At 44.5% G+C, this 11,465-nt stretch overlaps 2 protein-coding genes and 1 non-coding gene across 3 annotated transcripts; 2 read left to right on the forward strand and 1 right to left on the reverse strand.

Moving 5' to 3' along the window:
• The first annotated feature begins 2,363 nt into the window (after positions 1–2,363).
• On the forward strand, positions 2,364–6,469 carry LOC119287680 (mitochondrial arginine transporter BAC1-like). Its single transcript, XM_037567269.1, has 8 exons — positions 2,364–2,626; positions 4,065–4,154; positions 4,701–4,802; positions 4,904–5,008; positions 5,109–5,201; positions 5,272–5,472; positions 5,548–5,646; positions 5,741–6,469. Exons 1-8 carry the CDS (start codon positions 2,531–2,533, stop codon positions 5,873–5,875), a joined length of 921 nt encoding a protein of 306 aa, XP_037423166.1. The 5' UTR covers positions 2,364–2,530; the 3' UTR covers positions 5,876–6,469.
• A 977-nt stretch (positions 6,470–7,446) lies between these two features.
• On the reverse strand, positions 7,447–9,657 carry LOC119289554 (ras-related protein RABH1b-like). The gene is made up of 6 exons (XM_037568854.1): positions 9,311–9,657; positions 9,132–9,202; positions 8,677–8,765; positions 8,229–8,340; positions 8,023–8,113; positions 7,447–7,870 (listed from the first exon to the last, which is right to left on the reverse strand). Exons 1-6 carry the CDS (start codon positions 9,428–9,430, stop codon positions 7,709–7,711), a joined length of 645 nt encoding a protein of 214 aa, XP_037424751.1. The 5' UTR covers positions 9,431–9,657; the 3' UTR covers positions 7,447–7,708.
• Positions 7,511–7,582, forward strand: TRNAD-GUC. The gene has a single exon. It is a non-coding gene; the product is annotated as a tRNA-Asp (tRNA).
• Positions 9,658–11,465: the final 1,808 nt, after the last annotated feature.

Raw genomic sequence — 11,465 nt, forward strand, 5'->3', positions numbered from 1 at the left:
CTTAGCTTTTGTAGCTAAGCTTCCCTCATAGAATTGTTTAATAATTAATCTCCTTCATGTATTGGTTGGTAGTCACTTTACATAGGTTCACGTGCTTAGCACCGTTTCTTCCTGGGTCACCATAATGCTCTCTCTCCTCTTTAATTGCTTTGCCACATCACTATTTTTCTTATGTGGCGTCCTTAGCACCTGTACACCTTGGAGCACCGGGAAGGGCCTAAAGTGTTTTTTTAGATGATGTGAGTGGTTCTACTTAAGAGTTTGTCGCCATGCGGCCGCTCTAGACCTCCCTAGGGGCCTAGCTCTAGCAGGCAGTATTCTCCTTTGATTTTTTGTGCATATCTTTTTGTGTTGTTTTCCACCTGAAATTTATACATGCACAATAGCAGATACCATATTGTGATTTTGCTAAAAAAATCATCGGTCTTGTTAGTTTTCATTCACTTTTGGCAAGTCTAGAAGGCAAAAGCTAAGCAAATGTGCTCGAAAAATAGATACATTTAGAACATTTCGCAACACAACCGCGGTAAAAAGACAATGAATTGTTGTGATATGGTATAAAAACATGAACAAACACATGATGTAAATTGTACATGTCAATTAGTCATATTCATTCAAATAACACAAAGGTAACTGTTGCATTTACGGAAGCAAGGCTGGATAGATCATGCATGGGCCATGTTGTCAACGAGGCGAATGAAGTTGTAACTTTGTTGGCTAATGTGTTGCGAGTGGAGAACCTGATCGACATGTGGTTACAAGATGCCTCTAGTGCCATAGTATGCCTATTGGTTACTGATTGTAACCTTGCTCATTTTTAATAAAATTTCCTGATTTCATAAAAGAAAACTAGGTAAGAAGGACAGCCCTACATGATCGAGCTAGATCAAAAGAATCGTCATAAGAGCATTTCCAACACCCCCCCAACGCGCGGCGCTCTAAAAAGCAATCTGCAGCGCGCCCATCGTCTGAAAAAGCGCGGCGGACAGCGCTGGCTCCAGCAGCCGCGCTAAAATGCAGCGCGAGCTATCCCACGCACATTGCGTACATATTTTAAAATAGATATTTTACATCATAGATAAAACCGATACATAGATCTTTTACATAGTTCCACAGTATAGATAGATAAAAACTGCAACGACATAAAAAACTACTAGATAGTGCAACTAGATAAACTACAACCTACTCCCAGTCGTCGTCATCATCATCACCGTCATCCTCGCTGGTCTGGTCCGAAGTATCGAGCCACATGTCGTCTCAACGAGGATCATTAGCCGAAAAGATCGACTGCCCACCATTTTCAACGATCTCGCACTGCGATAACGCCAGGGCCTTCCGCCGACGCATGTCCAACCGGTCCGCGTGACGCTTTGCCGTCTGCTCCGCCCAGTAGGCTTGCTCGTCGGCGATGTCCTCCGGGTGGCGCCGGCGCCACTCCACCATGGCCCGCTCGTCCTCCTCGGCGATGAGGAGGCAGCGCTGCCGCTCAGCGTGCTCCGCACGGTCTTGTGCCGTGATAAGACGAGGCGGAGTGGCGACGTCCAGCGCCTGCTGGAGCGTGTAGACGTCCTGGAAGTTCATCTGCGGGCGCGGCCTGCCTAGGCGCCACGCCGTCGCGTCGTACGCGCGGGCGGCCTCGTGCGCCGTCTCGAAGGTGCCGAGGCCGAGCCGGACATCGCCGGACCGGATCTCGGAGTAGTATCAGCCGTTGGGGCGCTGGCGGACGCCGCGGTAGCCCGACGCTCCTCGACGGCGCGACGTCATGGTGGCGCGTCGGTGGCGGGGCGCTGGAGCGGCGAGGAAGCAACGAGGAAGCGGGGGAGGCGCGCGTGGCAACGAAAGAGGAAGAGAGAATGTGGAATAGCCGCGTGACGAGCGCCACAATTTAAAGACATGCTGAAAGCGGTGCGCCAAAAATAGCGTGCGAGCTGCCGCCTTTTCCCGCGCACGCGCAAACGATTTCCGCGCGCGCTAATTTCCCGCCACCGCTGGAGCGTGCGAAAACGTCTCGCGCGTGCTGAAAACTCAGTTCACCACGCGCGCGCCTTTTGGCATGGCTGTTGAAGATGCTTAAGGCCCTCATCTAACTTGGTGGCGGCGCTGATGCAGATCGAGAATGTGGGCGGGAGGGGAAATGGTGGGACGGAGGGGTGTGGGGGTGCTAGACGGCAGACACGGTTTGTGGGATTTTTTTTAGAACAAGGTTTATGGGACTTGGCAGTGTTTCATTTTTTTTGAAGGCAGGGGTTGTTTTTTACGTATAAAACCGCTCGAGAAGCCCAAAACACTGGGCCAAATGGGCCATATCATCCGCCCCCGATAGCCCATCAACAACATTCCCTTTCTCTGCTCTCTCACCGGACGACCCCCGCCTGCCGAAACAGAAGCGAAAAAACATTGCTCGACGACTCGGCGCTTTCCTTTTCCCCTCGAGCGCCGGCGCCGGCGTGCGGCCGGAAACCTCCGTTGCTCCCTGCTTCGACGTTTTCCTATTCAGCGCTGCACGACCGCCTGCGGTGCTTCTTCTGGGATGGCTGGCTTAGGCGACGCCGCCAAGGAATACATCGCTGGATCTGCTGCAGGCGTCGCCCAGGTAGTCATCGGCCACCCTTTCGACACCGTGAAGGTAAATTCTCTTTCCTTTCTTCTTCGCTTCCCTTTTTATCCATCTTTTGGTGTTTGCGTGCGTCCGCACGCCGGTAATTTGATCTGTTGTGCTCCTGTGCTCTGGTTGTGTTTTTGTACGCTGTGCTATGGCCGCAGCGTTGCTGTTCGATCAAATGCCTGTTAGGGATAGACTTCGTAATGCCAAAAGGAAACACACGCGAAGTTGGATAATGACACAGCTTTTAAAACCAGAATTGAGGCCCATTACATAGGTAAACAGCTAGTGACGAAGAACTCAAGGAATTCAAGGTATTGGGTTCATAAGCCAAATCGAGCCCGAGTAAAGCCCCTCAAACGGGCCTAAAATTGCTGTGGCTAAGAATTTAAATGAGAGGGGGTATTGACAGGTAATTAGATTATGATTGCTGTTGTTACTAATTGCTGCTACAAGATTGCAAGTTCAATGTTTGTTACTGCTTGCTTGAGAATACTTTTCTCTTTTCATCATTCCCTCTATCTGTCCGTTGTGATCGTTCTGATGATGAAGTATGGAGAGATACCTGTAGGTAGTTTGGTTGATATTACCGGCTTTTGAGTGTGCTTAGAAATACCTGGCATTCATATCAGTCGTGTTCAATTCCAAATTCAGCTGGTTGTACTTGCCGTCTTTTAATTCGACCGCACATGCATTACTGCATTGATTCAGGACATGCCAAGCCTTTTATCTTCTTTGAGTTTGGATTTTTTTGGATGTTTGCACAGGTGCTACCTAATAAAACACTTCATCCAAAAATGATCATATCCGTAGGATCTTATTGTTTCATTGTCTTGACTTAGTTCTAGGATTTTCTGCTTGACAATTAAACTCTTTGAGGCCCTGACCAGTTGTTCGTTAACTCATACCGTCATACAGTAGTGTGTTTTTCTAATGACGGTGTTGGAGATTTTTGAGGCATACTAAGCAATGTTACATTGTAGTTTCCAAACAAGGCATTGCTCCCTACAGAAGCATGGTTGCCCCAAGGTCCATGTTCTAGGTTTTTGTGTCACTTTATGATTACATACAGGTCTGGCTGCCAATGGCATGCGAGGTGATGCTGGCAAACTGGGAAACTAATTGTACTTCTTTTGTTGTAATTAGGATACTCTCTTGTTTATTCCAGTGTATGAGAATGCCCAGAATATATTTTTGTTTTCCTGTGCATATATTAGGCAAAACTCTGCAGTTTGGATGGAATTAGGGATCCAGGGCGGCGCCCGATCCACCCCGCTCTGTAATCAAAACAGGCTCAGCTTAGTTATAGCAAATTTTTAGTGATGCAGTTCAGTTTGAACTAACTTCCCACTTTGGCGGGCTTATGCAGGACCCCGCCCTGCATCCCTAGATGGAATATATGTTAACCATTTTCTTTATTATTTTCCCCATGTGAATTCAAGATAACTTTGTTCATCAATAGGTCAAATTGCAAGCTCACAACACCAGGGCTCACGGAAAGGTCTACAAGAATGCATTCCACTGCACTAGTAGGATACTGGTTGAGGAAGGAGTAAGCCCCTTCTTTTGTATGTCTCACTTTAGATTTAGTTTGTACTCAGTATTACTCAATTAATCGAGTGTGTTGCTTTTATACAAAGCACCTGGTGTTTTTCTAGTCCCACATATACATGTTCTGTTCCATAGAGAACAAAATGAAACTGGCAACTTTTTTCAGTTAACAGTACTGCATTGTGTATTCATCTGACTATTATCAATTGAAAGTATGATTTTATGGAGACTCATTTAATATAGTCCTCTAATACATGACTAGTTCACGAAGCTAAGGAAATTACAAAAAAATCAACTATCTTATGACAGCATTTTCATTGCATCTTTCTACTAGTTAGAACAATTTATTAAAGGATGAGCTGTCATCATTCATCTTGTTAACGGATCAAATTACCATTTTTCTTTGGAGTTAATGGTAGGCACAATTTTAGAACCTACAGGTATTAAACTGAAAACTGCAATAGATTACTTCATCTACATTTTTGATAGCATACAGTTTTATCAACATATGACTGGAAGTTCATTGCATGATTATTTTCCATGACAGATAAGAGGGTTGTATAAAGGCGCATCATCTTCATTTATTGGTATAGCACTTGAAAGCTCCCTTTTTTTTGGCACATATGCACAAGCCAAACAATTACTACAGGTATTTTTTTTCCTTTGGTATACCAATTGCAGGTGGAATGCAAATACTTCTGTCATGGCCTTATCTTAGTTATTAAATTACTCTGTTCATTTTAAATTTAGGGAAAATCTGAGGATTGTAAGCCGCGGCTGCAGGTAATTATTCCTGCTGCTGCCTGCAGTGGAGCCCTGATCAGCTGCATCCTTGCTCCGACTGAGCTGACCAAGGTCAGTCCTGCATCAATCTCTCTTTTTTACAGTTGTTAGCGAGTACACAGGAGGCATGATTCAGGTGACATTTAGTGATGTAATCTCAAGAAATCTCCAGTGCAGAATGCAAGTTCAAGGGAAGGATGTGATGTATGCGACACGGTACTCCAGCCCTCTAGATTGCGCTGTGAAAACACTGCAGCGTGAAGGGGTGAGCTTAATGGCCTTCTGCAAGCTCTTCTAAATTGTGTCTAGTCTAAGGATCTATTATTATGTTACAGGTTAGGGGTATATTTCGTGGTGGTTTAGCAACACTGTACAGAGAGGCAATTGGCAATGCTGTCTTCTTCTGCACTTATGAGTACAGCCGATATTGGATGCACAACTATATAGATTCTCGGCAATTTTCTAGCAACAGTGGCTTGGTTGTGGCAAAAGATATCGGGATAGGAATCATGAGTGGTGGCCTCAGTGGGATGGCTGTACGTATACCGTAATCTTTCAAGTTTATTGTAAGATGCGTTTTTCTTCAATTTGACTAGTATTGCACTCTGCAGTTCTGGACAGCTACCCTGCCAATGGATGTTGCCAAAACGATTATTCAGACAGATCATAACCCTCAGTCGAGCCGAAATCCATTTCGGGTTTTAAACATGGTACATGCCCTGCGATGGTTCATGATCTTCTGTTTTCGTTAGATAGATATATTGCCTTTGCTTGATCATGGCTGCTATGCCTGAAATGCTGCAGGTCTATAGGAGAGCTGGTCTGGCTGGATGTTATGCTGGTCTTGGGCCAACACTGGCAAGAGCATTCCCTGCCAATGCGGCAGCGATTGTTGCCTGGGAGTACAGTGCTAAGATTCTTGGTATAAGGCGTGACTAATGCAAGGGATACGATGCTTGTGGCGGTATTTACCTGCTTCATTCCCCCCAAAAGTCAATAAGAAAGTCAGGAAAAACTAATCATGTTTCCTGGACTGGATGGTATTTATCACGATGACAGCAAAAAAGGGCAAAGTGGCTCTTATTTGTGCAGACACGAGTCTGATTGCGGAGGTTATTGGGGGAATGAAGCAATTTGCCCTGTTTTCATGATTAACTGCTCTCACTTCGCTCGCTGTTACTATTACGGAAATCATTTCATGGTTTACGAGTTAGGGTTTTCTTTGAAAAGTACTGTGTATGGTTAGTGTTCTATGATTGGAATGAACGTTGGGGTTTTCAATAAGAAGTACTCCCTCCATCCCAAAATAAGTGACTCAGCTTTGTACTAGCTTTAGTGCAAAGTTACTATAAAGTTGAGTCACTTATTTTGGGACGGAGGGAGTATCTGGTTAGTGTTCTATGATTGAAAGAAAAGTACTCCCTCCGTCCCTTAATGTAAGCCGTTTGTTGACACTAGTGTAGTGTTAAAAAGCGTCTTACATTTTGTGACGGAGGAAGTATTATTGTTTGTTCAATCTAAACTATTTATTGAGAGAGAGCCTCACTGGGTAGGGTTGATAGTCTTGGTGAAGGGAGGGACCGATCATGAAGTGACTACCAAGAAGTGTTCTCATGTCGTTGTAAACAGGAAGATTTCACAACAGGCTGAAGTAGGCATGAGCGACATTGTTCAGTGCTCATATGTAGTCATACTTTTTGTGCACACCATTCGCAAGTGCATTATAAGTCAAAAGTCACTCATCAAATGCACCCACTTCTGGTTATGTCACCGTGCTTGATTACGGTCGCCTTGGTAAATCAAAAGTCAAAAGTCACTCATCAAATGCCTCACCGTCCAGAACGGACGACATGAATCTACGCTCGTGAATCATGCTGCCATACTTGGACATAAAAGTACGTCACTGGTTTTTTTTGCTTTTGCAGTTAATCAGGCTGTTAATCTTAGACTAAAGCTAAATTTAGGATCAGGCTGGCGTTTTCCCTGTTGTAGTTCTGTGAAAAAAAGAGTACATCATCCCATTCATCTAGCTCACACAATGGAGGTGAATTTTGCAAGGTAGAAACATGGCAGCAGCGTAATCTTAGACTAAAGCTGAATAAATTTAGGATCAGGCTGGCGTTTTCCCTGTTGTAGTTCTGTGAAAAGAAGAGTACATCATCCCATTCATCTAGCTCACACAATGGAGGTGAATTTTGCAAGGCAGAAACATGGCAGCAGCGTAATCTTAGACTAAAGCTGAATAAATTTAGGATCAGGCTGGCGTTTTCACTGTTGTAGTTCTGTGAAAAGAAGAGTACATCATCCCATTCATCTAGCTCACACAATGGAGGTGAATTTTGCAAGGCAGAAACATGGCAGCAGCGTAATCTTAGACTAAAGCTGAATAAATTTAGGATCAGGCTGGCGTTTTCCCTGTTGTAGTTCTGTGAAAAGAAGAGTACATCATCCCATTCATCTAGCTCACACAATGGAGGTGAATTTTGCAAGGCAGAAACATGGCAGCAGTGAAGGCACACGAGTAACTGACCGTCCTTGCCGATTAGTGGGCAACATTCGGGAAATCATCACCAAGTCGTTGTAGTATAGTGGTAAGTATTCCCGCCTGTCACGCGGGTGACCCGGGTTCGATCCCCGGCAACGGCGAACTTTTTTTTTCGTTCTCACGCCTAAACAATTTTTTTCATTTCTCTGTCCGCAATCTGTTTTGGCCAAAATTACATTCTTGCTCTGTCTGCCCGCAAACTCTCCTCTAATAAAAGAACACAAAGCTCAGCAAGAACATCCTCCTGCTTTCTGCTCCTGCTGCGCGGCGGCGCCTGAGCCTGCTGGCCTGGAGGCCGGCCTCAGGTTGATGTCCACCATGTCCTCCTGCTTGGCCGACGAGAGCGCGTCCATACCAGGAAGGTTCGTGGCGATCGTCCGGAACAACGCCTGCAGTCAGGGTTCGAGTTTTCACGGTCAGATGTTTGGCTGGAGTTGGAGATGCAAAATGGCTGGAGAAATAGATTCTACTCCCTAGTGATCTAAACGATCTTATATTTCTTTACAGAGGGAGTAATAGATAAAAAACAAGTTGGGAGAACCTTGATGTTGAAGCCGGCCTTGGCGCTGGTCTCCATGAACAATGCGCCGTGCTCCTTGGCCTTGGCTTCCCCTTCGTCCGTGGCCACTTGCCTGCACGTGGCAACGTTCAGGCGAACAAAACAAACAGAAGGAAATGAACCACCGCCAAGATTGGTGCAGTGTGGCTTTCTCCACAGAGATTCAGTGATATGTATATAATGCGTACCTCTGATCAACGAGGTCTGTTTTATTTCCGACGAGCACAATCAGCACGTCTTTGCCTCTCGCCGTGTTCACCTCGTCGATCCACTTAGATGTATGCAGAAACGATTGCGTGTCTGCAAAAAAGAAGAGAATTGGTGGTACGAGGCCGTCAGTGTACGAGGATGATATATACATGCTGGTGTGCTTTCTTCATATCGTCAGATACAGTTCTGTGGTTGAGGATGTCACTGCAACTAATTACCCTCAGCTGAAATAGTTCAGACTGCCCCGCAAAAAAAAAAGAAAAAAAAAGAAATAGTTCAGACTGATTCATCTATATGTCTGCTTAGATTTCATGCATCTCTACGAAATACAGTAGTTCCAAAACAAATTTAAGATCGGGATACTACTTTCTAGTTACTTATTGTGCTGGCGAGTATATTTTGTGAAGACATAGACAGGTAACTTGCCTGTTACGTCGTAGACGATCACCGCGACCGAAGAGTCTCTGATGTAGCTCGGAATCAGGCTCCGGAACCTCTCCTGCCCAGCCGTGTCCCTGCACATTTTCACAGTTACAAACAGTTGACCAGGGGAAAAAATTACTGGTATCTGCGTGTTGTTTCGCAATGTGCCAAGCATAATTTCAGGACCTAAACTTCAGGTTTCTCTAAAGATATGGCAAAATTATCTGGATTTCGGAAATGCAAAGATATTCTTCTTGGAAAAATAATACATCCATGTTCTTTTTTCTTTTTCTCATGGAAACGGTGATGAAAAAAAGTTTCCCAATCTCGAATATGGCAATTAAGCAAGCATCGATGTGTCAGAGTTTACAAATAACCAGCTGGACATATGCAGCACAACTGAATTTTATTATTACTACAACCAAAACAAGGCAGCTCAACGAGGAACCATCGCATACCATAGCTGTAGGCGAACCGTGCGGTCCTCGAGGTACATGGTCTTGGAGAGGAAATCGATCCCGATGGTGGCCTGCACACAGAGCCACAGCAGGCGGTCAGAATTTGCCAATCGTACGAGGTTGGGGCGATCGATCGATCGATGGGGAGCTTTGCAAATCGAAGAGAAAGAGGAGGAGACCTGGTAGGTGGCGTCGAACTTGTCGTACATGAAGCGGGTGATGATGGCGGTCTTGCCCACCGCCTGGTCGCCGAGGAACACCAGCTTGTACTTGGCCAGCGCCGACACCACCGGCGCCATCGCTTGCTTGCTTGCTTGCTCGGCCCGGAGCTAGCTAGTCGGGCGATGCGATCTCTTCTGCTCCGAGTTGGATGCTCCCTGGAGCAATTTGGATGCTCGATCGGGTCTGGACGCGTGAAACCAGTGGAAAGGGGACGGACGGAAGAAGAAGAAGAAGGAGGTTTGCTTTGAACGGAGAAGGGGAGGGGGCGACTTTGGACGTTCCCAAAGCCAGCTGGGGAAGGAGTCCCGTGTGTTGACGCGCCATCCGTCCATGCAAATACTACTACTACTACTCCTATTCCTTGAAAGTTTGTATTCTTTCTTGCAACTTTTTCTTCCTTGGCCACGAAGCACTCCCCCTGTTTTGTTCGACATAAATCCAAGCTAGTAATCGGTGCGTTCCAAAAGGGGGCGACCTAACTGCAACAGACGCTTGCAGTTTTGTCCGTGTCGATTCATTTACCACATGTTGTCACCCGCTTCTATCGGTCGTTGTCTTCTTCTTCTTCTTCTTCTTCTTCTTTCAAAACATCGCCTCCTCTGTTCTCTTAAACGGGAAATTGCACATGTTGCTATGGTATAACAACCTGATTTTGTCCAAATGGCAAAGCTCAGGGTGGGGGTGGGGGTGTATTAGTCTAAATTTTTCTACGATTGCTGAGAGGTCGAAAATATTTCATAATTTCATCGAAAGATAACTTAGCTGCAAATGCCCTTTTCAGGTATATTATCATGCAAATGCCGAAGCGAGTCGTCTACCTTTCTATTACAGAAAATGTACGGAACTAAAGTCATCCATCGATACATGACACCAACAACATTTGGCGGGTTGTGCAACAAATACCCATCCCTAACACAAACCAACCCTAGTTTAAACCTCGACATCTAACCACTCCTCATTGGCAACATCACCCTCGACAAACCTTACTCATCGATCACCATGTGAAGATCCTTCCATCAAATCGCCAATAGTTTGGAATTGTGGAGGCTGATCGATGGCGCCTGAACAGTTGAGCATGTTGGTGATGCCGTCCAGCCGCGGTAGATACCCCCGGATCCCTGGTTTTCTTTTCTTTTAATATAACGAAAGGATCTCTCTGTTCCCCATATTTCCACGTGACAACATACATGGAACCTCCTATTTGATGGTCGTTGCATGATACGGGAGGGGTGCTGCACAAGTAGCGTCCTGGTGGGCAGGCCCATGCAAGCGCAATGTAGCGAGCGAGCCTATGTTTTTTTTATAGTTTCTATCGCTTTTACTAATCTTCCGTCATTTTTCCTTCGATTTAAAAACATTCTTTTCTTAAATTTCAAAACATTTTTGAAGATATATGTGAATGATTTTCGAAACCATATGAACATTTTTGGGGAAATTTTTTAATTACAAAAACATTTTGAACGTGAAGATTTTTATTTTTTAAACATTATGTAAAAACATGAAAAATTTCTTGAATTTGCAAACATCTTAAAAATTAAAGGATTTTTAATTTTGAATTTTTCATAAACCATTTTTTAATATTTTAAAATACAAGAAAACGATTAAAAAAAGACAAAAAATCAAAAAAAAACGGACCAGAACCTTCTAGAATGTTTCTATAACCCGTTAAAAACCGACCAGTAAGGTACAGGGCTGCGTGGCTGGCTTCCCGTGTGTGATTTTAGTCGCACGGAGCATGTAATAGAAAATGCCAACATCCATCACCGGTGGTTCCCGCGAACTCCAACTACTCTAGTGTACCTAATCGAACACAGTAACTCACTAGATCAGTTTTGGGAAGGTTCCGCGGACCAGTTTTGGGAATATGTTTTTTGTTGTTTTGTCTCCTTTTTTCCTTGAATACATGTCGAAACAATTGTACATTTTTTGTATACATGTGTAATATTTTAATAAATAATAAAAAAGTTATATACATGATGCATAGTTTTTTAAACTCAGGTTATAACAAATCATTTAACTAATATTTAGATATTTTTGAATACACATTGAACATTTTGGTAGTGGTACAAAACATTTTCTAAAAATTACATGAACATTTAGATTGTACTGGCA

Source organism: Triticum dicoccoides, chromosome 4A (genome assembly GCF_002162155.2).
Source record: "Triticum dicoccoides isolate Atlit2015 ecotype Zavitan chromosome 4A, WEW_v2.0, whole genome shotgun sequence".
In the NCBI taxonomy this organism is placed as follows: domain Eukaryota; kingdom Viridiplantae; phylum Streptophyta; class Magnoliopsida; order Poales; family Poaceae; genus Triticum; species Triticum dicoccoides.

Bases quoted from the DNA above. Each gene is read 5' to 3' on its own strand.
- LOC119287680 (XM_037567269.1), top strand. From the start codon at position 2,531: ATGGCTGGCTTAGGCGACGCCGCCAAGGAATACATCGCTGGATCTGCT. The intron at 4,155-4,700 runs GTAAGCCCCTTC...TTTCCATGACAG, and splicing joins GGATACTGGTTGAGGAAGGA to ATAAGAGGGTTGTATAAAGG. The intron at 4,803-4,903 runs GTATTTTTTTTC...TTTTAAATTTAG, and splicing joins AAGCCAAACAATTACTACAG to GGAAAATCTGAGGATTGTAA.
- LOC119289554 (XM_037568854.1), bottom strand. From the start codon at position 9,430: ATGGCGCCGGTGGTGTCGGCGCTGGCCAAGTACAAGCTGGTGTTCCTC. The intron at 8,766-9,131 runs GTATGCGATGGT...GAAAATGTGCAG, and splicing joins ACGGTTCGCCTACAGCTATG to GGACACGGCTGGGCAGGAGA. The intron at 8,114-8,228 runs GTACGCATTATA...TGCCACGTGCAG, and splicing joins ACAGACCTCGTTGATCAGAG to GCAAGTGGCCACGGACGAAG.